At 50.9% G+C, this 25,158-nt stretch overlaps 2 protein-coding genes across 3 annotated transcripts; one reads left to right on the forward strand and one right to left on the reverse strand.

Moving 5' to 3' along the window:
- The first annotated feature begins 1,307 nt into the window (after positions 1-1,307).
- SLC16A11 (solute carrier family 16 member 11) lies at positions 1,308-10,422 on the forward strand. Its single transcript, XM_083581076.1, has 5 exons — positions 1,308-1,326; positions 5,027-5,245; positions 6,461-6,604; positions 8,332-9,066; positions 10,203-10,422. The coding sequence occupies exons 2-5, from the start codon at positions 5,044-5,046 to the stop codon at positions 10,409-10,411; spliced, it is 1,290 nt and encodes a 429-aa protein (XP_083437202.1). The 5' UTR covers positions 1,308-1,326; positions 5,027-5,043; the 3' UTR covers positions 10,412-10,422.
- Positions 10,423-11,955: 1,533 nt separating this feature from the next.
- LOC310746869 (monocarboxylate transporter 13-like) lies at positions 11,956-23,540 on the reverse strand. Of its 2 annotated transcripts, none has more exons than XM_083581072.1 (4): positions 23,002-23,540; positions 17,664-17,807; positions 15,695-16,468; positions 11,956-12,309 (listed from the first exon to the last, which is right to left on the reverse strand). In XM_083581072.1, the coding sequence occupies exons 1-4, from the start codon at positions 23,204-23,206 to the stop codon at positions 12,107-12,109; spliced, it is 1,326 nt and encodes a 441-aa protein (XP_083437198.1). In that variant the 5' UTR covers positions 23,207-23,540; the 3' UTR covers positions 11,956-12,106. The 2 variants fall into 2 exon arrangements, with proteins under 2 accessions (XP_083437198.1, XP_083437197.1); XM_083581071.1 differs by having other exon boundaries at positions 19,854-23,536.
- Positions 23,541-25,158: the final 1,618 nt, after the last annotated feature.

Here is a 25,158-nt window from a genome sequence, read left to right on the forward strand (position 1 = left end):
GGATGGAAGTCAAGTTTTGAAAGGTTAAAATGATTGCAAAATTAATGAAATGAATGATGATGATGATAGCAATTTTATTTCTACCCTGCCTATCTGGCTGGGTTTCCCCAGCCACTCTGGGCGGCTTTCAACAGAACATTCAAAACATCAAACGTTAAAAACCTCCGGATACAGGGCTGCCTTCAGATGTCTTCTAAAAGTCAGATAGTAGTTTATTTCCTTGACATCTGATGGGAGGGTGTTCCACAGGGCGAGAGCCACCACCGAGAAGGCCCTCTGCCTGGTTCCCTGTAACCTCGCTTCTCGCAGTGAGGGAACTGCCAGAAGGCCCTCGGAGCTGGACCTCAGTGTCCAGGCTGAACGATGGGGATGGAGACGCTCCTTCAGGTCCACTGGGCCTTTGAGGCCGTTTAGGGCTTTCAAGGTCAGCACAAACACTTTGAATTGTGCTCGGAAACGTACTGGGAACCAATGCAGATCTCTCAGGACCGGTGTTATGTGGTCCTGGCGGCCGCTCCCAGTCCCCAGTCTAGTTGCCGCATTCTGGATTAGTTGCAGTTTCCAGGTCACCTTCAAAGGTAGCCCCATGTAGAACGCATTGCAGTTGTCCGTGCAGGAGATAACCAGAGCATGCACCACTCTGGACGGACAGTCTGCGGGCAGGGAGGGTCTCATCCTGTGTACCAGATGGAGCTGGTAAACAGCTGCCCTGGACACAGAACTGACCTGTGCCTCCATGGACAGCGGTGAGTCCAGAATGACTCCCAGGCTGCGCACCTGGTCCTTTGGGGGCACAGTTGCCCCATTCAGGACCAGGGAGTCCCCCACACCCACCCGCCCCCTGTCCCCCCAAAACAGTACTTCTGTCTTGTTAGGATTCAACCTCAATCTGTTAGCCGCCATCCATCCTCCAACCACCTCCAGACACTCGTTATTGTTATTATTAGAACAGAAACGGGCAGTAGCTTTGTGCCTTTCCCGGCGAAGCAACAGGCAGGCGCCCAACAGGTGCAGCCTCCCCGCAGGACACGGGATTGCAAGGAGACAGAGAAGCCTGCCTCTTGGGCAGCTGAGAAATGCTTAGGAGTCTCTTTGTTTGGCAACCGCAAGGCAGCAGCCAACTCCCTTGCGGGGCGGGAACAGGATCCGCCTTCGCTTCCAGACAGAGTCATGCCCATCCGGCCGGCACCTTTTAAAGGCGGCCGTCCCAGCTTCTCCATGGGGAAAAGAGGGTGAACCTTCTCACGGCTCAGGAGACCTCTGGGGCTGGCCGTTGCCGCAGAGGACCAGGCTCCTTCCCACAGCATCCTCTCTCACCTGTCGCAGGTAAAATAAGGAGGACGGGGTGGGATGGGGCAGGATCAGGAAACCAGCAAAGATCTCAGATGTGATGGAGAGGGGAGCTCCCCTTAGTGCCTGGCTCATGACACCCGCTCCAGCCCCATCCCATAATTTCAGGGCCCCTCCAGACGTTCTTAAAAAAAAAAAACTGCGTTCATGATGCTATCGAGGTGGTAAATCCCGCTTTCGACACTGTTTCCGAAACTTTCAGCGCGGACACAACTTCATTTCCAATCGGTGCTGGTCTTTCTGCGTGTATCCTGCAACTTTTCACACCGCAGATGTTCCGGGAAGGGTGTGGGGGCGGTGTCCCACTTTTGCTGCGCTTATAGGATCAGACTGACCCCCCCAAGCCCAATAATGATGTGTGGACCGACCAGTACGAATCCATCTCTAATGCGCTCTTATCGCACCGATATGTCACATTGCAGAATACGCCCCACAAAAATCCCACCAGTTTGGGGGAGGGGGTTCTTCAAAAGTTTCCATCTTATATTATTGAGACCCCCACCCCTTCGGTCCCTGTTAAAATGGGGGGGGGGGGTCTTGTATCCCTCCCACCCGCTCCTTGCTTGCAAAACCCCTCGTGGGCTCTCCCTCTTCTGCGTCTTGGAGACCCCTACCAGACTTTTATATTATCTCCCTTGCTCATTTCCCTGTCCTGAGATCCCCCCCCCCCCAGTTTATGCAGCCCAGAAGGCTTCTCTCTCCTCAGCCGTCACAAATCATCTCCCCCCCCAACCCCCCAAAAAAGGAGGTTTCCCAGGAGAGTTGGGTTACCATACACCTGAAACAACCAGTTCCAAACTGCCCCTTGAGTCTCCGGATTAAAGATTTAAACACTGCCTTGTATAATCAGTGAGCAGCTTTTTTTTGGTGGGGGTGGAGTATTTGGCTTTAGACCGTGTGTGTGTGTGTGTGTGTGTGTTGATTTTGACAAATGCAGGTTTTGATTGGGGAGTCGCCGTGATACCATATCGCAGAGGGTCCCACACTTTTTGCGCGCGCGCCCCCACGCAACTTGGTGCCATAAATTCATTTCCAGTGCCCCCTGTAAAAAGCGCTGTTCGGACGTTTGCACGACCCTCTCAAGTAAAGAGAACGGCACAGCAAAATTCAAAACCTAATTAATTGCGCATTTATTCCAAATCCAGTTAAAGCTATTTATTTCCATTAATTCCACAAAAGGGATGAACGTGGTCCAATGATGCCAACTTTTCAAAGCTGGATAGTCATTTGCCTCTCCTGAGCCCACCCCCCCCTTACTTTGAGAACACCTGCTATATAGGAGAATTGTGGCCACGCTGGGTGCATACAGAACTATGTTTCCCAGGTTTTTGCTTTATGGATATCCTTTGATATGCTGACCCATCAATTTATTGCCCCATGAATTCTGGACCTCTCCGTTTTCTTGGCAGCCGCCGATTTCGTGCCTCCGAACTGCAAGTTTGCCTGTTTTGTGCCCATTACTCGGGGCAGCCGAGCGAAGCGTCCCTATTTAATGTGCCATTTGGTGAAATATTTATAGTACTTTCAAAGCCCCCTATCCGAGATTTTGCTCACGCGAATGCACGCACGCCGCCTGATCACAGGGGATTTTATGGGGCTCCCGTGCGAAGCCTGCGCGACCCACCTGCGCCGTGGGAAACGCTGGTTTGGAGAATTTAACCAGGTGGGCGGTTTTTTTGGGGGGGGGGGCGGGCAGACTCCCTGCCTCGCCAGCTCCTTCCAGCAGGGGGCGCACCCAGCTCCTGATGCGTTGCTGTAGGCCAAGATGAGACTCAGGGTTCCGTCCTCTCCCCCATGCTTTTCAACATCTACATGCAGCCACTGGGAGAGATCATCAGGGGGTTTGGGCTGGGTGTCCATCAATATGCAGATGATACCCGGCTCTACCTCTCTTTTAAATCAGAACCAGTGAAGGCGGTGAAGGTCCTGTGTGAGTGTCTGGAGGCGGTTGGAGGATGGATGGCGGCTAAGAGATTGAGGTTGAATCCTGACAATACAGAAGGACTGTTTTTGGGGGACAGGAGGCGGGCGGGTGTGGAGGACTCCCTGGTTCTGAATGAGGCAACTGTGCCCCTGAAGGACCAGGTGCGCAGCCTGGGAGTCATTCTGGACTCACAGCTGTCCATGGAGGCGCAGGTCAATTCTGTGTCCAGGGCAGCTGTCTACCAGCTCCATCTGGTACACAGGATGAGACCCTACCTGCCCGCGGACTGTCTCACCAGAGTAGTGCATGTACTGGTTATCTCTCATTTGGACTACTGCCGTGCGCTCTACGTGGGGCTACCTTTGAAGGCGACCCGGAAACTACAACTAATCCAGAATGCGGCAGCCAGACTGGTGACTGGGAGCGGCCGCCGAGACCACATAACACCGGTCCAGAAAGACCTACACTGGCTCCCAGTACGTTTCCAAGCACAATTCAAAGTGTTGGTGCTGACCTCTAAAGCCCTAAACGGCCTCATAGGCCCAGTAGACCTGAAGGAGCGTCTCCACCCCCATCATCCAGTCCAGACACTGAGGTCCAGCTCCAAGAGCCTCAGTGTCCGAGGAACCCCAAAGTTGTTAACCTTTTTGAAGGGAGCTGACACCACGCTTATCTCTGCTCAGGAAAATAGGAAACATAAGTAGCCCAGCGCAGCAAATCAGCCCGAGGCATCGGCGTCAGCGACTGAGCAAAGCCGGGCGCCACGTGGTGTAAGCAGCGTGCCCTGGGCCCTACGCCAAACCCAGGGGCGGAGCCGGTCGGCTGCCTTTGGCCTCGCTGGCTCGCTCACCCCCAAACTCACGGCACAGAGATATCCACAGTAAAAGAGCCCGCTGTGGCGCTCCGACCGACGGACGGGCTCTTCCCTGGACTCCAACTCTCAGGCCCTGGACTCTCAGCCTGGTGCCCCTGAGAGCCTGGTGCCCGGGTGCCCTGCACCCCTGGCGCCTATGGTTAAGACGGCCCTGATTGCTATAAATCAGGGGTCAGCAAACTGACTGCGCCTTGGGCCAGTGTCTCCAGCGCCTATCATGCGGCGGGCCGGAGGGCAGGGGAGTGCGTGCCCATGCGCATGCGCACACGCTATTTCCGGCGCACTTCTGGGTCGGAGGAGCACCGGAAATAGCTTGTGCGCATGTGCACAGGCCTCCTCCGACCCGGATGTGCAGCGGAAATAATGCTTGTGCATGCACAAATAACACTTGCGCATGCATAAATAACGCTTGTGTGTGTGTGTGTGTGCAAATAACGCTTGCGCATGCACAAAGAACACTTGCGCATGCGCACAAGCTATTTCCGGCGCACTTCCGGGTCAGAGGAGCACCGGAAATAGCTTGTGTGCATGCGCACGGGCCTCCTCCGACCCAGATGTGCAGCGGAAATAACACTTTCGCATGCGCACAAGCTATTTCCGGTGCTCCCCCACTAAGAGCAGGCGGTGGCAGTGGGCAGCAGGGGTCACCGTGGGCCGAATAAACCAGTCCCTTATCCAGCTTGCGGGCCTTAGTTTGGGGACCCCTGCTATAAGTGCAATCAATGGGATCCAGAAAACAGTCACCCATAATGGTGGCTGCTCCCTGCCACAACATTCCCACCGAACATGTGCAGCCTTGTCTTGTGGAAGTTATAAAGAGCAGTGGGTTATGGCTGTGTTTTGCAAAAACACTCTCTTCTCTCCTTTGACTCGTCTAGGAATCTAACCCTGAGAGATGTCACTGCCTCTGGAAAACCCTCCGGATGGGGGCTGGGGTTGGCTGATCGTCCTCTCGGGATTTCTGGCCAACTCCCTCACTTATGGGATCTTGAGATCTCTGGGTATCCTCTTTGAAGAACTGGTGGAAGCTTTCGATGCCAGCGCTGCCCAGGTCTCCTGGGTGACAGCCATCGCCTTGGCAACCCAGCAGCTGGCTAGTAAGTTTTTCCAGATGGGGCCACCACCCAGAAGGCCACGCCTGTTTATGCCTTTGCTCCAGATCCCAGTTTTGTATTGGCGATGTCGCAGCTGCTTGCAGAATAATATACTTTTCAAACAACACACCTTTTAACCAGATTGGAACACAACTCAAAATCCTCAAAAACTGTGTTGGGTTCAAATAGGCGAAATGGCAAATAATTAAGCCGTACAAAGTCTGTCCAGACAAAGAGGGCAGCCATTTTTGAGTGAATCAGCTGGTCTGTCTCCGGAGTGAAGGCAACACATTTATCTGAGATTCCTGCATTGCAAAGGGTGGGCTAGATGACTCTTGGGGTCCCAACTCAAGGATGAGAGCTTATTTCTAACGGAGAAAATCTCCCAACGCTCCTCTTTCTTGTTAATCTCACATCCCTACACTTTCATGTTTTAATTATATTCCAAATATAATGAAATTAAAGGGGGCAGAGGTTGAGAGCAAATCTGGGAAGGGTTTGGGAGCCAGTGTGGTGTAGTGGTTAAGAGCGGTAGTCAAGTAATCTGGGGAACCGGGTTCGCTTCCCCACTCCTCCACCTGCAGCTGCTGGGGGACCTTGGGAGTCACACTTCTCTGAAGTCTCTTAGCCTCACTCACCTCACAGAGTGTTTGTTGTGGGGGAGGAAGGGAAAGGAGAATGTTAGCTGCTTTGAGACTCCTTAAAGGGAGTGAAAGGCGGGATATCAAATCCAAACTCTTCTTCTTCTTCTTTGGCAGGGTTTGATTTGAATGCAGAACGCCACGGGTTCAATCCTTGCCTTGGTTCAGTCCTTCAGTTTAACATAAAACCAAACAAACTAACCCGTAACTGTGAGGTGGGCGGGGGGGGGATCTCTAGAAGACGTCAGGGAACTAATCAGATTGCCAAAAGCCAGTGTTCTTCATCCTTGGCTCCCCAGGAGCTGTTGGACTACAACTCCCATCATCCACGAAAATCGGTTACGCTGGCTCAGGATGATAGGAGTTGTAGTCCCAAAAGATCTGGAGGGCACCAGATTGCCAAAAGGTACTGGTCTTCATCCTTGGCTCCCCAAAAGTTGCCGGACTACATCATCTACAAATATTGGTTACGCTGAGTCAGGATGATGGGGCTTGTAGTCCAACCCCCCCCCCAAAAAAACCCCCCAAGAGGCTGCCCTAACCCTCTGCAACCATCTTCCACCCGCTTTCCACCCAGGTCCCGTTGGTACGGCTGCTAGCATGCGGTTCGGAGCTCGTCCGGTGGTCATGCTGGGCGGCCTCCTCTCCTCTCTGGGCATCTTCTGGGCTTCCTTCAGCACCAGCTTACTCCAGTTGTATCTCACCCTGGGGTTTCTGACAGGTGAGTGAGCATGGGGTCCACCTTCCCCTCCTGCTCCCCCCTGGAAGTGGGGTTCAGAAGGATCGCTGCCTCGGGCCGCGGAGGCAGAGCACAGCCTTACCTCCCACGAACTTGTCCGACCCTCTGCTGATGCCATCCGAGCTGGCGGCCATTGCCGCCTCCTGTGGCAGGGAGTTCCGCAGTCTAACTACGCACTGCATGAAGGAGGGGGCAGAACGTAAGCATAGTGTTTAGGGAAGTTTTTAATGTTTGAAGTTTTGTTCTGGTTTTAGTCCTCTGTTGGGAGTTGCCCAGGGTGGCTGGGGAGACCCGACTGGATGGGCGGGGTATAAATAATAAAATAATTACTATTAAAGTAGTAGTAGTAGTAGTAGTAGTAGTAGTAGTAGTAGTAATGTCTCCCTCTCCTGCTGCGACCTGCTCCTCTCTCCCTTGGTCTCCCCAGGAACCAGAAGATGCATGAAAAGGGCGGAGGATAGGTTGGCTGAAGGCAGGCATAGTCTCCGATTGCTTGGGGAAAACCCTGCAGAGGAGGAGACATTGATGGCTGTGGGGAGACAGGAACCTTCAGCCCCCACAACTGCCTCACAGGGGCAGGACCACAGTTGCTGCGCTCATTAGGCCTGACAGCCCTGAGCAGATCTTTGAATAAAGAGGGATTTATTGTTGGCAACAACACAGCTGCCTGCTGTTTCGTTCTGTTAATGGAGAAATATGAGGGCTCCCTTGGACACAAAAAAAAACAAGGACACCAGCCAGGAATACCAGAGCAAAACAGCAGCCAGTAGGCTTGGTCTTTATTAAGACTGTCGCGACAGGACTCCCCCCTGCCACCAGGTGGAACAAGATGAAAGCCCGAACAAAAGAGAACCCAAACTTCTATTAGCTGCTAATCCCCATGTTACACCCCCCAAAAAAAACTACATCATGGTAACATCATGAAAGGGGAGGTCTGGTGGCCGTAATCTGAGCATCCTGGACCCTGCCCCATGGTTCCCCTTGCCCTCCACCAAACACCCATCAAGTGTAACAAAAGAGATATTTCCATTTCCCTGTTTCCCAGCCAAGTCAATCACACCCTTTTGTCTTCATCTGGGTTTGTTCTTTCTGGAATGGCTACCTGTCTGGCACTCAGGTATCAGGAGGCCAGGGATTATCACTCAGGCAGAGGGGCTGCTGAGGAGCTGAGCTCACCTGTCTATATGAATTTCTGAAGTTTTCCCAGTGAGCCAGTACATAGGTACATCTATCAGTGAATTCTTACATTTGGTATCGTGCAGCAGAGGCCCTTTGAATAGATAGGAAGAAACTGTGATGGGGTGTTTTGTGGGGACAAGTCACAAAAGTCACAAAAGCGATTGTGCTGGTTTTGGTAGTGGGCTGCATGTGCATGATATCTGATGGAGGGGCAACATCCCCCCCCCCAACCTATACATAAATTCCTGCAACAATGAGAAACATTTTGCAGAGTTGGAAGGCTCCCACAGAGTCATCTAGTCCAACCCCTGCAATGCAGGGATTTGTGGGGAGGAGGAGACATTGCTGGCTGTGGGGAGACAGGGACCTTCAGCCCCCACAACTGCCTCATAGGGGCAGGACCACAGTTGCTGCGCTCATTAGGCCTGGCAGCCCTGAGCAGATCTTTGACCAAAGAGGGATTTATTGCTGGCAACAACACGGCTGCCTGCTGTTTCCTTCGCCCACCCAAAGCCTCTCTCCCCTTGCAGGTTTCGGCTGGGCGCTGGCCTTCGCCCCCGTCATGGGCACCCTCTCGCGCTATTTCTCGTCTCGGCGCTCCCTGGCGATGGGCCTGGCACTGATGGGCAACGGACTGTCCTCCTTCGCCTTCTCCCCGCTGCTGAGGCTCCTGGCTGACTCCCTGGCATGGCGGGGGGCTCTGATTGCCACCTCCGCCCTGGGCCTCCACCTCTTGGTCTGCGGGGCCCTCCTGCGCCCGCTGAGCCTGCGGGGCGACCTCTCGCACTCGGGACCGGGCTTCGACCTGGGCCTGTTCACCCAGAGGGGCTTTGCGGCCTTCTCCCTTGGCGCCGCCCTGCTGGCCGCTGGCTACTTCACGCCTTACGTCCACCTGGAGCCCTACGGCCGGGCGATGGGCCTCGGACCCTACGAAGCCGCCGCCGTGGTGTCCGCGGCCTCCCTCTCGGACGCTCTGGCCCGGCTGCTGGCCGGCGGCCTGGCTGACCGGCGGCTCCTGTCCCCGGCCCGTCTCCTCGTCCTCTGCAGTGCGCTGACCGCCTGCAGCCTCCTCCTCTTCCCCCTCGCCTCGTCCTTCGTAGATGCCCTCGGACTGGCCCTGCTCTACGGCACAAGCGCGGGCAGTTTTGCCACGGTGGCCTTTGGCGTACTGCCCGAGATCGTCGGCGTGTCACGCGTGGTCAACGCCACGGGGCTGTGTCTGATGGCCATGAGCTTCGGGGGGCTGCTGGGCCCGCCTCTCTCTGGTAAGGGACACTTCGCTTAATATTATTATTACTGCCTCCCAGAGTTTGGTCAAACTCATGCTGGTAGCCTTGAGAACACTGTCCCACCATCTCGTCCTCTGTCGTCCCCTTCTCCTTGTGCCCTCCATCTTTCCCAGCATCAGGGTCTTTTCCAGGGAGTCTTCTCTTCTCATGAGGTGGCCAAAGTCTTGGAGCCTCAGCTTCAGGATCTGTCCTTCCAGTGAGCACTCAGGGCTGATTTCCTTCAGAATGGAGAGGTTGGATCTTCTTGCAGTCCATGGGACTCTCAAGAGTCTCCTCCAGCTCCAGAATTCAAAAGCATCCATTCTTCGGCAATCAGCCTTCTTGATGGTCCAGCTCTCACTTCCATACATCACTACTGGGAAAACCAGAGCTTTAACTATATGGACCTTTGTTGGCAAGGTGATGTAAATGTAAAGGGAAAAAAATCTTTGATAAAATACATATTTTGTTATGTGCAAATGGCTTGAGATAACTATGAGGTCCATAGAGGTTAGGCTGGCCTCAACTAGAGCCAGGGCCTTCTCGGCTGCGGCTCCAATCTGGTGGAACGCTCTGTCACAAGAGACTAGGGCCCTGCGGGACCTGACATCTTTCCGCAGGGCCTGCAAGACAGAGTTGTTCCACCAGGCCTTTGGTCAGGGCGCATCCTGACTCCCTCCTCTGGCAACCTGCACAGAGTTCTGTTTAATGGTTGCCATCAACTTGACTTTAATTAATTTTTATAATGAAATATTTTTAGAATGTTGGTTTATTTGATTGTTTGATTATTTGATTGTTGTTAGCCGCCCTGAGCCCGGCTTCGGCTGGGGAGGGCAGGATATAAATAAAATTTATTATTATTATTATTATTAAATGGCCATACAGCATATATTCAACACAAAAAACAGTGACAATTTGTTGTTGACAGAGGACAGCTGGCCCCATTACCTTCAGTAGCTTAGGGCCCCATCACACCTATATCCGGCCCTGCCAGGCACCAAGGTACACTGCTCTTGGACATGGAGGTTCTGTTTTGCCATTAGCCAGGAGTCCAGGCCTCCTGCCCAAAGTTCTCCGAGTTCTGGCGAAATCAAGATCTGGCGGCCTCCTACTGTCTTCCTCTTCTTCTCCAGGTTTCCTGAGAGACCTGACGGGAGACTTCACCGCCTCGTTCCTGGTCGGAGGGTCCTTCGTCCTCTGCGCCAGCGGGGTCTTCGCTGCCCTCCCCTCTTTCTGCCCTGGCTGCTGCAAGGACGATGGTGACCCCAAGGCCCGGGGAACCCTTGGCTCAGTCCCCTCTCTGCTTCCTTCTCCCCTCACAAGCAAATGTTCACAGGTATGAAGAAAGAAAAGAAAAACAAACACTGACACAACAACCAAATTTCAGCCGTGAGCGCCTGTTTTTCACCGCAGAGGCCAAAAAGTTGGCAGAGTTGTCGCGTATCTTAAATCTGCGAGAGAGGCTGTTTTTCAGACACTAATCCACAAACTGGAAAGGTTTCAGAGGATTTGAGAATATCTCTTTTGCCCATGCAGGTGATGATGATTATTATTATTTTATCAAGGCTGGAGTTTGAAGGTTGGATAAGCCTGCCATTTTCACAAGACTGTGTCTGCCTATTAATTGCTCCCTTAAAATTTCAGTTCAAGGGATCAATAACTTGCATACGAAGAGGTTGCTTTTATCGACCATGCCCGCACTGCAGAAGAATATATATATATTATTAAATTATGAGTTACGTATGCACCGTGATTAAAAAACACACGATAAAGCTTATTAAATGCTCTTCTAAGTCGCTGAGCAATTGTCGAGGGAGGCGCGAAAAAGAATTTGATAGCTGCCCGAGAACAGCAGTTTTCTACCCAAATTGGCGTGCTTCAGGTGTTCAGCCCTAAATCGTGCACAATCTCGCTGTCAGGGGCTGATGGGATTTGTAGTCCAATATAGTAGAGTAGGAGAACTGACAGCAATATCTCACACCTGACAACCAATATGCTGCTTTGGTTTCAGTTAGCACAGGGGTCTCAAAAGCCCAGGACACAAATTTTCATGGCCCTCTAAGCGGCTAGGATGGCTCATTTGCCTACCAAAAAGACCCGAAGCTTTCCTACTGGGATTAGTGGGTAAGGAAATTGGAAAAAAAAGATAAAAATCTTTTTCTATATGCCACAACAGCAGCCAGAAATATGTTAGCCCAGAATTGGAAAACGGATGTAATACCTAATATAATGGACGGGCAGGTTAAAATGATGAATTATGCAGAACTGGCTAGACTAACAGGAAAATTGAGAGATCAGGACGAACAGAAGTTTCAAGAAAATTGGAGTAAATATTTGATGTATATAAGAAACAATTGTAAATCTTTGAAGACACTGGTAGGGTTGGAATAACTCTTTCAGCGTATGGTAGATAAATATGATATGTAAAATACGAGATTCCAGAATTTATTTGATACTTACCAAAGGAATGGAGGGAAGTCTGAGGCTCACCAGAGCCTAGTTTAAATATGTAACTTATATATGTAATATATGAATGTATGTATGTTTACTAAAAATTAATTAATAAAAATTATTCCACAAAAAAAAAAAAAAAGATGGCTCATTTGCCAGAAGTGGTGTATTGAGAGTTGACTCTGGTACCTAATTTGGACCAAACTGATGTATATTTTGCTCCTATCCCTTCCTAGCTGGGGGTGTGTGGCAGTGGCGTAGCGTGGGGGGTGCAGGGGGGGCCGGCCGCACCGGGCGCAACATCTGGGGTTAGGGCAAATCCATGGGTTAGGGGGCGCAAATCCATGGGTTAGGGGGCACAAATCCACGGGTTAGGGGGCGCAAATTACTTGCCTTGCCCCGGGTGCTGACAACCCACGCTACGCCACTGGTGTGTGGGGCTTCCAAGACAGAGGGTAAAAAAACAGCCTGCTCCCCCTCCACCCTACTGCCTTCCTGCCCCCAAATATCAGGAATATGACATGTCCCAGGCCGATGGAGAGACCGGTCCTTTTTCCAAAACGAAGCAGTCTGGGGTTGATCTCCGTCAAGCTAGACAAACTCCGTTTTGCTGGCTTGGGTTCCAGGGATCTTCCGGTTTGCTCCCTTCCTGGTTCTGCTTGGGGGGGCTGGGGGTATGGAGGGAGAAATAGCCGGGCAGGAGCAAAAGTCCCAGGCTTCCGGCGACGAGGAAGGAGCCCCCTGCCAGGAAGGAGGCCTTGTAGCTTCCGCTAACGTCCCGGATCCAACCTGGAACAGAGGGAAGGTCCAAGTCGTGAGTGGAATAAGATTCATCTTGGGGGTGTACATAATAAGAGCGTAGTAAAAGCCCGCCGGATCAGGTCCGCCGGATCGATGCCTCCGACTGTGAAGGGAGAGCGAGGAAGCCATCGATAGCCAGACCGTCCTCCTCCTCCTCCATGAATTCATCCAGTCCTCTTTTAAAGCCATCTAATTTGGTGCACGTCACTGCGTCCCGTGGCAGGGAGTTCCGCAGTTTAACTGCGCGGCACAAATATTGTATTTTTTGCTCTATAAGACGCACCAGACCACAAGACCCACCTAGTTTTTGGAGGAGGAAAACAAGAAAAAAATATTCTGAATCTCAGAAGCCAGAACAGCAAGAGGGATCGCTGCGCAGTGAAAGCAGCGATCCCTCTTGCTGTTCTGGCTTCTGGGATAGCTGCGCAGCCTGCATTCGCTCCATAAGACACACACACACATTTCCCCTTACTTTTTAGAAGGGGAAAAGTGAGTCTTATAGAGCAAAAAATACGGTAAGTCCTTTATTTGATCTGTCCTGAATTTTGTGGCTAGTGCGTTCAATGGAGGAGATAAGCTGGGGGATAAGCCATAGCTGTCAACTCTTCCCTTTCCTTGCGAGGAATCCTATTCAGAATAAGGGGATTTTCCTTTAAAAAAGGGAAACGTTGACAGCTATGGGGTAAGCCTGCCTGTCTCGGGCAGAAATGGAGGCGATGTATTTTGAGAGAGAGAGAGAGAGAGAGAGAGAGAGAAAACTAAGTTGTTCATTTAAATGACTAAAGCTGAGTTGACAGTATGCTAAAGGGCAAAAAAGCTGTTTTTTCTCTGCCTCCCACTCCCACCACTGCTTCATAAATATCTATGACACCCCTCATCTCAATTTGCTTACATCACTCGCCTGTTGGGGTGACAGCACCCGACGGACAGGTGGGTGTGGTCTCAGGCGGAACCGCTAAGATTAGTTCTGAGGATCCGATCGAAGGCTCCACAATCAGAAAAAGTTGGAGGAAATGTTTCAAATATGAACGAAGTGGAAGTATGCAAAAATAAACATTATTTTCCATCTTACTGTAGGTTTCGTTTCATTTTGAAAAGTAACATTTTATTTTACAGTTTTTTTGTGGTTTATATTTTGAATTAGATATATGGGAGTGGGCATCGAAATCTTTTAAGTGCTTATCACCTCTAAAGGTCTTAATCCAGCCTTGGGTACGAGAGATGGCTGCACGTTGTACCTGCCAACATTTTTCTGGTGAAAATAGGGATTTCTTTAACAACAACAAACAAACAACATGCCAGCCACTCTAGGTAGCTTCCAACATAATAAAAACATAATAAAACTTTAAACATTAAAAAACTTCCCTATCCAGGGCTGCCTTCAGATGTCTTCTGAAGGTTGTATAGTTACTTACCTCCTGGGCTGTGGGATTGCATAATTCCATACCCTCCTATGAAAATAGGGACATCTACCATACCCTCAAACAGTGCTTTTTTCTGGGGGGGGACCCAGGGGTATGCATACCCCTAAACATTTTATGAATCTAAGTTTGGCCTCATTAAGGGACAGTATTTCAATATACTGTACTTTTCCATAGAATCATAGAATCATAGAGTTGGAAGAGACCACAAGGGCCATCGAGTCCAACCCCCTGCCAAGCAGGAAACACCATCAGAGCACTCCTGACATATGGTTGTCAAGCCTCTGCTTAAAGACCTCCAAAGAAGGAGACTCCACCACACTCCTTGGCAGCAAATTCCACTGTCGAACATGTATAAGACTAGGTGTATAAGACTAGGTGGTTTTTTTTACTAAAAAATAATGTTAAAAAGGGACGCGGGTGGTGCTGTGGGTTAAACCCCAGAGCCTAGGACTTGCCGATCAGAAGGTTGGCAGTTCAAATCCCCGCGACGGGGTGAGCTCCCGTTGCTCGGTCCCTGCTCCTGCCAACCTAGCAGTTCGAAAGCACGAAGTGCAAGTAGATAAATAGGTACCGCTCCGGCGGGAAGGTAAACGGCGTTTCCGTGCGCTGCTCTGGTTCGCCACAAGCGGCTCAGTCATGCTGGCCACATGACCCAGAAGCTGTATGCCGGCTCCCTCGGCCAGTAAAGCGAGATGAGCGCTGCAACCCCAGAGTCGGCCACGACTGGACCTAATGGTCAGGGGTCCCTTTACCTTTACTAACGTTAAAAAAAGGAGGGTAGTCTTATACATGGGGGCAATCTGGCATTTTCTTAATTTTGAGTCCCCCCAAAATAGGGGGCGTCTTATACACATGGGTGTGTTATACACCGAAAAATACGGTATGTAGGACAATGAGAGTACCTCTAAACATTTTTTAAAGAAAAAAAACACTGCCCTCCAACATTTCTCCGATGAAAACAGGGACGTGACGCAACTAAGGAAAAGCGAGACATTCCAGGATCAAATCAGAAACTCCTTCCACCTGCCCTGCCCCACCCTCCATCCCTGGGTCTCCTCATAAGGAAGCTGTTCCTGAAGGAAGAACTGTGAGGGGAGAGACCCTATCAGGCAAGGCCTCTTTCTACCTGCCTTGCTCTACGCTCTGCTTCTCAATGTGTATTGTATTGTTTTATGTACTGTGGCTTGCCGTTGTTTAATAGTTTAGCTATTATTGTAACTGTTGAGTGGATTTCTGTTTAACTTTTATTAATAGTATAACATAATAATATATTATTATTATGTTATACTATTCTAATTGATGGTTGAATGTTGCTATTTTGATGTAGGTAAAGGTAAAGGGACCCCTGACCATTAGGTCCAGTCGCAGACGACTCTGGGGTTGCGGAGCTCATCTCACTTTATTGGCCAAGGGAGCCGGCGTACAGCTTCCGGCTCATGTGCCCAGCAGGACTAAGCCGCTTCTGGCGAACCAGAGCAGCGCACGGAAACGCCGTTTACCTTTCCGCCGGAGTGGTACCTATTTATCTACTTGCACTTTGACGTGCTTTTCAACTGCTAGGTTGGCAGGAGCAGGGACCGAGCAACGGGAGCTCACCCCGTCGCGGGGATTCAAACCGCCGACCTTCTGATCGGCAAGTCCTAGGCTCTGTGGTTTAACCCACAGCGCCACCTGCGTCCCCATTTTGATGTAGGCTGCCTATTTTAAAGTTCTGTTTTATTATCACATTTTTGTATTGCATTAGATTGTTATAAGAAGTACATTTTTTGTTTCTTCAGCTTGCAAACCGCCTTGAGTATTGTAAGATAGAAAGGCGGGATACAAATTAAAAATGATGACGATGAAACCGGGACAGCTTCTGTCAATCTGGGACCGTCCCTGGAAAAGAGGTATGCTTGGATACTGACCGGCTGACTGCCAGGCTCCGGCCTGGACCGCGTCTTCCTTACCTGAGAGGGGGGGCCCCGACAGCGCCCCGACGCTCTCCATCAGGTTGATGAGTCCGATAGCCCCCATGATCCGTGCGGGACCCACGATTTCTACCAGGGTGGAGACCCTGAGCGGGAGAACGGCGCCGGCCAGGAACCCGTAGCAGGCGCTGATGGCGAGCACGGCCCCGTAGCTTCGCCCCAGGGGCACGGCCAGGACGGACACCCCTGTCAGGAAGCTCCACAGGGTGAGGTGGTGGCAGAGGCGGAGAGGGCCACAGGTGACCAGCCAGGTGCAGGCGACGCGGCCCCCGATGTCGGCCACGCCCACGGCGGAGGCGAGGAAGGCCGCCTGGTACTCGTCGAAGTCCAGCTCCCGGGCGTGGGGCACGAGGTGGACCAGGGGCACGAAGAACCCGGCCGCGTTCAGCACCCCGCAGCAGGTGTAGGTCATGAAGCCTCGGTGGCGGAGCAGAGAGAGTCCGAAGAGAGACGAGAGCCGGTGGCGCCAGCTCGCCACCTGCTCCGGGGGCGCTGCCAGGGCATCGTCCTCAGGCAAGGAGAGGGGGCGAAGCAGGGCTCCGCACGGCAGCAGGTGGAAGACCATCCCGGATACCATCAGGAGAGCCCCGCGCCAGCCGTAGAGGTCCACCAGGAACTGGAAGAAGGGCGAGAGGGCCAGGGAGGCCACGCCGGCGCCCGAGAGGGCCAGGGAGGTGGCCAGGGGGCGCCGGCGCTCGAAGTACCGCGACAGCAAGGCCAGCGAGGGCCAGAGGGCAAAGGTGCCTCCAATTCCTGAGTGGGGAAGATAGGCAGACAGGGCGTCAGCGCAGCGAAAGGAGCTGAGTGCCTTTCAACGCAAACGTTTCGCCTCCCGGACGACCAGAAACCGGAAGCGGTTGTCCTGGTTTCTGAATGTTTTCCGGAAGCCAAACGTCCGGTGTACATTTCCGAGCACAATTCGAAGTGTTGGTGCTGACCTTGAAAGCCCTAAATGGCCTCAAAGGTCCAGTAGACCTGAAGGAGCGTCTCCACCCCCATTGTTCAGCTCAGACACTGAGATCCAGCTCCGAGGGCCTCAGTGTCCGAGGAACCCCAAAGTTGTTAACCTTTTTTAAGGGAGCTGACACCACGCTTATCTCTGCTCAGGAAAAGAAAACAGGAAACGTACATAAGGAGCCCAGCGCAGCAAACCAGCCCTGAGGTCCAGCTCCGAGGGCCTTCTGGCGGTTCCCTCCCTGCGAGAAGCCAAATTACAGGGAACCAGGCAGAGGGCCTTCTAGGTGGTGGCGCCCGATCTGTGGAACGCCCTCCCACCAGATGTCAAAGAGGAAAACAACTACCAAACTTTTAGAAGACATCTGAAGGCAGCCCTGTTTAGGGAAGCTTTTAATGTTTGATGTACTACTGTATTTTAATATTTGGTTGGAAGCCACCCAGAGTGGCTGGGGAAGCTCAGCCAGATGGGCGAGGTATAAATTATTATTATTATTATTATTATTATTAATAATAATAATAAAGTTCAAGAACCAAGGTACAACACTATATCATAATGATTACAGATATGAAAATATGTCTAAATAGCTCTGTAAGCTGGGATAGCTCTGTTGGCAGAGCACGAGACTCTGAATCTCAAGGTTCTGAGTTCGAGTCCCACAGTGGCAAAAGATTCCTTCATTTCAGGGGGTTGGACTAGATGAACCTCGGGGGTCCCTCCCAACTCTGGGATAACATGCATGCGTGTTATCCATTTGTAAAAGACATTTTATATCAATGACAATATTGATTTATAGGAATTTAGAGGGAGAAGCTAGGGCATGGAGTTCTCTCTCTCTCTCTCTCTCTCTCTCTCTCTCTCTGTGTGTGTGTGTGTGTGTAACGTGCCAAGCAAATTCAAATAATGAACCTTTCTGGCCTGTGGCTGGGGGTCTTTACTGCGGAGGAAGGCGGAAGAGAAAGAGACTCTGGCTTGGCTCCAGACATTCCTTACCTGTGAACACGCCAATAAATATATAGAGCTGTGCCAGGTTGGTGGCGAAGGAGGCGAGGAAATAGCCGAGGCCCGAAAGGAGCCCGCCTGCCATGGCAATGGGACGCTCTCCGTACTGAGTGGCCAGTGCCCCTGCCAACGGACCTGTAATATAGAAGGTAAACAGAGGGGCTGATCTGGACCCACGGCTGAGGCCAAGACTACCCAAAGGATCTCATTCCCCCCTATGGATCTGCCCAGGATCTGAGATCTCTGGAGGAGGCCCTTCTCTCAGTCCTGCCACCCTCCCAGGCCTGCACGGTGGGGACACGGGACAGGGCCTTTTCGGTGGTGGCTCCTCCCAGGCAACTTTAGAACTCCCTGCTTAGAGAAGCCAGACCGGCTCCCCACTTCCTGTCCTTCTGCCAAACAGGTGAAGATGCTTTTATAGCCACCAGCCTTTGGGGACGGACTGTTTCCTTAAAGTAAGGGCTTTTAAATAATGCCATCCTTTTTTCTTTTTTGCTGTCTGTATACACCTGTCTTTATATTGCTTGGGCTCTGCTAATGACTTTGAGTCTTCTGCATTTTATCCCTTTTGCTTTAATCTGAATAAGCTGCCTTAAGTCCCAGTCTGGGTAAAAGGTGCGGACAAGAATGGAAATAACATTTAATACTATTTCCCTATTCAAGGGTGCCCACTTGGATAAAATATTATTGGGGGGCCCAGGTAAGGCCTGCCTTACACAATCGATCACAAGACTCATGAACACCCTTAGAAAGGCAATGTACATCAACTGGGGGTGGGGCAGACCCCCTCAAATACAGCAGTACCTCGGTTTTCGAACGTAATCTGTTCCGGAAGAACGTTCGAGTTCCGAAACGTTCGAAAACTGAGGCGCAAAGGGCGGTCTGCCAGTTCAATGGAGAAAATTGAGAAAAATAACATACCGTATTTTTCACTCTATAAGATGCACCAGACCACAAGATGCACCTAGTTTTTGGAGGAGGAAAACAAGGAAAAAAATATTCTGAATCTCGGAAGCCAGAACAGCAAGAGAGATCGCTGCGCAGTGAAAGCAGCAATCCCTCTTGCTGTTCTGGCTTCTGGGATAGCTGCGCAGCCTGCATTCGCTCCATAAGACGCACGCACATTTCCCCTTACTTTTTAGGAGGGAAAAAGTGAGTCTTATAGAGCAAAAAATACGGTAAACACTCAGCGGAAGCCGTTCGACTTCCAAGGCACGTTCAGAAACTGAAGCAGTTACTTCCGGTTTTACGGCAGTCGAGTTCCGAAACGTTTGTCAACGGAGATGTTTGAAAACCGAGGTATCACTGTATTTTATTGGGGGCGAAGGGATCATGGATTCTAGAAGTTCGGTCCTGGGCTGCCCAGACGACAAGACCGCCCTCTGGGCCTGGCTGATGTGAGGCAAAGGAAAGCAGAGCAAGATGTTTGGCACCAGTCTGTCTGCAAGAGTTGTAAGAAGGAGGCGTACAAAGCCCCATCCAACCGCCTTAGGGACTCGGCTCCAGATTTGTGTAGGGTTTATTCCTGAGCCTTTTCCTTCTCCTGAAGATATCTGACAAGGCAGTGGAGGTTGAGGATCAGAGTTTTCCTTCTCCAAGGTGGGCTCCGTTCCCAGGTGGCTGAGCCCCACCTGCCCCTCAGTTTTTATATTGTGATTTTACGTTGCGAACCACCCTGAGACCTGCAGGTATACAAATTTAATAAATAACAATCATCGTTACCACCACTTAAAGGGTAAAGGGATCCCTGACCATTAGGTCCAGTTGTGGCCAACTCTGGGGTTGCGGCGCTCATCTCGCTTTATTGGCCGAGGGAGCCGGCGTACAGCTTCCGGGTCACGTGGCCAGCATGACTGAGCTGCTTCTGGCGAACCAGAGCAGCGCACGGAAACGCCGTTTACCTTCCCGCCGGAGCGGTACCTATTGATCTACTTGCACTTTGACGTGCTTTCGAACTGCTAGGTTGGCAGGAGCAGGGACCGAGCAATGGGAGCTCACCCCGTCGCGGGGATTCGAACCGCCGACCTTCTGATCGGCAAGTCCTAGGCTCTGTGGTTTAACCCACAGCGCCACCCGTGTCCCACTTCTCTCTGTAGCACGTGCGGAAACCGACTAAGCTCACAATTGCGTTTAGAAACCAGTCGCTCGACCGTCGGAAACTGGTCGGAATCGGGTACTCACTGGTGAATTTCGACGTGGCCACGGTGATGGACGAAATCCAGGACGTGGCGCTCGATGGCTCGTCGAAATAGGCCATGAACTCCACAAAGAAGATGCCGAAAGGCCGTGTGACCCCAAAGACCAGGGCGGACTGCATGAAACACGCCAACGTGATCGCCCAGCCCCAGCCCCCATCTGGGGGCTCAGAATATACCCGGGGACTCATGTCGTTTCAGTAGAGGAGCCCCATGAATTTACCGCCAGCAGAGAGCAGCTTCCCTATACGGCTGTTTTGCGCTTTGTGGACTCTGCCCCAGAGGCGGCTGCATTCTGAGTAATGGAGCATATATAGGCAACTTCTCCCTCCACCCCCGAAGTGGCGACTTTCCTATAGGTTCAGCAGAAAGCTTTTTTTTTCTTTTCTTTTTTTAATAGACAGTTAAACCACCAGGTCCCCTCTCCTCCTCTTCCAAACCACGTCAGCGTCAAGAAAGTGCTCTCTCTGCCACGGCTGACCCCCTGAACATCGCCTGCGCTGGATGTGACCCGTGTTCGAAAGGTTGCCCGTCGTAAACCCCGGGGCCAAAGTCTGCTCGGAGGTGTGTCCCTGCGCACCTGCGGTCTGAATACCAGCTGCTGGAAAGCACAGGAGAACAGATCATGGAATTGGAGAGTTGGACGAGACCCCTAGGGGTCATCTATCCCAACCCGCAGCCGTGCGAAGAATCTGCAATGTGCCACAAGAACAGCTTGCTGGATCCGGTCCCATGACGAATGCAAGAGTTCTGCCGTACCTGACCTGCAGCTGCCAGCAAACTGGTGCAGTGGTATCTCAGGTTAAGTACTTAATTCGTTCCAGAGGTCCGTTCTTAACCTGAAACTGTTCTTAACCTGAAGCACCACTTTAGCTAATGGGGCCTCCTGCTGCTGCTGTGCCGCCGGAACACAATTTCTGTTCTCATCCTGAAGCAAAGTTCTTAACCTGAAGCACTATTTCTGGGTTAGCGGAGTCTATAACCTGAAGCGTATGTAACCTGAAGTGTATGTAACCCGAGGTACCACTGTACTCAGAAGCACGGCTGCCTCCCAGCCATTGCGTTCAGTAGCAATTCAACCCAAGAAAATAAGTAAAAGGGGTGGGGGCATAGTGGAGCGCAGTTGGACTGTGGACGAACAAGCAAATTCTGGCTGCCGTTAACAGAAGTGTAAAAAGGGTTATTTTACTGGCAGTTGCCTAGACGAAGTTTTTTTGCTATTGCTTTTGCAGAAACCGAGTCAAGTTGCACACGAAGCAAATGAGCATTTATTCAGAGCTCTCTGCTTCGACCCATTTTATTAAAATCGTGTGTTTCGTTTTCCAAAAATTCTCGGAGGAAGAAATGAAACTACAGCCGTGAAGGAGTAATTTGAAGAACAAGAGTGAATTGCGTAAAACGGCTTTGCTTGTCCACTGTTGTTTTAAAAACAAATAGCGCCTTTTCCTTTTTTGCACTGATTTCTTGCCCAGCTGCACCTTTGCTTCCAGAAAAGGGTGCTGAATTTCTCCCTGAGCAGTGACTAGCTTGCTCTCAGACTTGGAGAGCGTTTGACGAAGTCTAGTAGCTAGCAGCCACTAAAAGACAGGTGGGAAATTAAACAGGGTATTGTATCAGGATTTGACCCGCTAAAATGAGTGAGCAAGGCTGGGTTTACAACTGCATTTGGAAATCAGGCTCTTGGCTCTTGGATCCTGGAAACATCCCTGGTTTACTATCCCTAGTACTTCAAAAGTGCCTGGTTTAAAACCGTCTATCAAAAACTTCACTCTTGTGTCCTATCCCCACAACATCTACTCACTATGGGTCCTGCTAAAGCAAACAGCCTAACTGGTCAACATCTAAAAGATATCAGCCATCAGAACAACCTGGCCACTATAAGGAAATTCTGCCCTTGGTATGTTCATTTTCCACCTCTCCATTTTGATTCTCTAGCCCCATATCTGCACAAACATTATTATTCAAAATACAGATGTGCTTTTACACTTGCAAGACTGGATGTTTTGCATCTGCGGTACTTGAGGGTCAAATCCAAAAAAATCCTGCCTGAGAAACGCCTTTGCCCCTGTGGAGATGGTAGCACCGAAACAGCGGCACACGTCCTCCTGTCTTGCACTCTCTAAAAAAACACCTGAGGAACGAGATCATCACCCCACTCATACTAACCATCCCAGGACGTTCAACCGCTGCCACAATGTCCTTTCTTCTATCAGATCAAAATGAGCAGATAACAGCAAAGGTAGCTAGGTTCATAGCAGGGGCAATTAGAATAAGGGCTGCTGATTCAGGACTTTAAATTGTGCTCTCATATCAAATTTCCTTTTCTGCGTGGTACCTTGGGTTAAGTACTTAATTCGTTCCGGAGGTCCGTTCTTGACCTGAAACTGTTCTTAACCTATGGTTAAAGCTGTGGTTTTCCCAGTAGTGATGTATGGAAGTGAGAGCTGGACCATAAAGAAGGCTGATCGCCAAAGAATGGATGCTTTTGAATTCTGGTGCTGGAGGAGACTCTTGAGAGTCCCATGGACTGCAAGAAGATCAAACCTATCCATTCTGAAGGAAATCAGGCCTGAGTGCTCCCTGGAAGGACAGATCGTGAAGCTGAGGCTCCAAGACTTTGGCCACCTCATGAGAAGAGAAGACTCCCTGGAAAAGACCCTGATGTTGGGAAAGATGGAGGGCACAAGGAGAAGGGGAGGACGGAGGACGAGATGGTGGGACAGTGTTCTTGAAGCTACCAGCATGAGTTTGACCAAACTGCGGGAGGCAGTGGAAGACAGGAGTGCCTGGCGTGCTCTGGTCCAGGGGGACACGAAGAGGCGGACACAACTAAACGACTAAACAGCAACAGCAGTTCTTAACCTGAAGCACCACTTTAGCTAATGGGGCCTCCTGCTGCCACTGCACCACCAGAGCACGATTTCTGTTCTCATCCTGAAGCAAAGTTCTTAACCCAAGGTAATCTTTCTGGGTTAGCGGAGTCTGTAACCTGAAGCGTATGTAACCTGAAGCGTATGTAACCCGAGGTACCACTGTACTGTAATGTTTTACTGTCGCTATGGTCATTGGCTAATGCGAATGAAGTTTTATCTTATCTTAACCCCCCTGGAAACGGAGCGGAGTCGGGTACTCACTGGTGACCATCATGGTGGCCAAGGCGACGGACGAAATCCAGGACGTGGCGCTCGACGGCTTGTCGAAATAGGCCATGAACTCCACAAAGAAGATGCCTAAAAGGCGCGTGACCCCAAAGACCAGGACGGACTGTATGAAACACGCCAGCGCAATCACCCAGCCCCAGCCCCCATCTGGGGGTTCAGAATATACCTGGGGGCTCATGCCTTTTCAATACAGGAGCCCTGTGAAGTCACTGCCAGCACAGAGCAGCGTCCCTATGCAGCTGTTTTGCTCCTTGTGGGTTCTGCCCCAGAAGCGGCTGCATTCTGAGCAACAGAGGATATACACAAGTGTCAGAGTTTTCCCGCAGAAGTTTTCCCGCTAATTTCCTATTGGGTTAGCACAAATATTATAAAACGCAATCAAAGAACCTGACCCCTCCTTGCCGCCTCTTTCAAGGCATGTCAACGTCGCGGAAGTTCCCTCTTTGTCACGGGGCGACCACCCGAAGATTGCCTGCCTTTGATTGCCTGTCGTAAAATCCGGGGCCAAAGTCTGAGCGGAGGTGTGTCCCTGTGAACACCAGAAATGGCAGGAAGGCAACACAGAACAGAACCTCTCTCGCCCTGACCTAGCCACTGTGATCCACGCGACGGTCACCTCCAGACTGGATTATTGTAACTCGCTCTACGTGGGGCTGCCCTTGAGACTGACCCAGAAACTCCAGCGGGTGCAGAATGCTGCAGCGAGACTCTTTACGGGGTCTTCGCTGCGAGATCATATTCACCTGGTGCTATACCAGCTGCATTGGCTCCCGGTGGAGTACAGGGTCAGGTTTAAGGTGCTGGTTTTAACCTTTAAAGCCCTATACAGTACGGCCTAGGACCCTCGTACCTACGGGACCACCTCTCCTGGTATGCCCCATGGAGGAACTTACGATCTTCAAACAAAAACATCTTGGAGGTCCCAGGCCACAGAGAACTTAGGCTGGCCTCAACTAGAGCCAGGGCTTTTTCGGCTGTGACTCCAATTTGGTGGAACGCTCTGTCCCAAGAGACTAGGGCCCTGCGGGACTTGACATCTTTCCACAGGGCCTGCAAGACAGAGCTGTTCCACCAGGCCTTTGGCCAAGGCACAGCCTGACTCCCTCCTTTGGCAATCTTCACAGAACTCTAGCCCAGTGGTTGCCATCAATTTGATTTGAATTAATTTTATAATGAAATGATTTTAGAATGTTGTATTATTTTATTGTTGTTAGGCGCCCTGAGCCCGGCTTCAGCTGGGGAGGGCGGGATATAAATAAAAATTATTATTATTATTATTATTATTATTATTATTATTATTATTAATCATACGACTGCAGAGATGGGAGCCCCCTAAGGGCCATCTAGTCCAACCCCTGGCAATGCAGGACCCAAGAAAAGCCCTGCAGGATTGTCTATCTAGCCCAACTTCCTGTTCTCACAGCGGCTGGGCAGAGGCAAGCATGATTCAAACGCAGGAGCGCACCGCCTGCCTGCCGTTTGCAGCAGTTGGTGTTCAGAAGCATCGCTGCCAGTGAGGATGCCATAGAGACAACTCTTTCTCGCGACTTTAGACACTTGAGAGGGGTATGTTTTTAGGAATCATCTCCTCTCTATTCCTGTAAATTGTTTTAAACTGTTTCTAACATTACGTTTTGATGTTGTAGCCCAGCCACAGACCTTAGGGTAATAAAGAAATAATACGCCTTCTGCATTTATCAGAAATCAATATTTTAGTGTGATTTGTCCCCACCAAACACTTCATCACAGTTCCTTCCTATCTATTCAAAGGGCCTCTGCTGCACAATACCAAATGTAACTATGTACTGGCTCACTGGAAAAACTTCAGAAACTCATATAGACACGTGTGTTCAGCTCCTCAGCAGCCCCTCTGCCTGAGGGATAATCCCTGGCATCCTGATACCTGGGTGCCATTCCAGAAATAACAAACCCAGATGAGGACAAAAGGGTGTGATTAACTTGGCTGGGAAACAGGGAAATGTAAATATCTCTTTTGTTACACTTGAGGGGTGTTTGGTGGAGGGCAAGGGGAACCATGGGGCAGGGTCCAGGATGCTCAGATTCCTGCCACCAGACCTCCCCTTTCATGATGTAACCAGGATGTATTAGTGATGTAGTTTGGGGGGTGTA

The sequence above is a fragment of the Podarcis filfolensis genome, assembly GCF_964270895.1.
Source record: "Podarcis filfolensis genome assembly, chromosome: 13".
Taxonomy (NCBI): Eukaryota; Metazoa; Chordata; class Lepidosauria; order Squamata; family Lacertidae; genus Podarcis; species Podarcis filfolensis.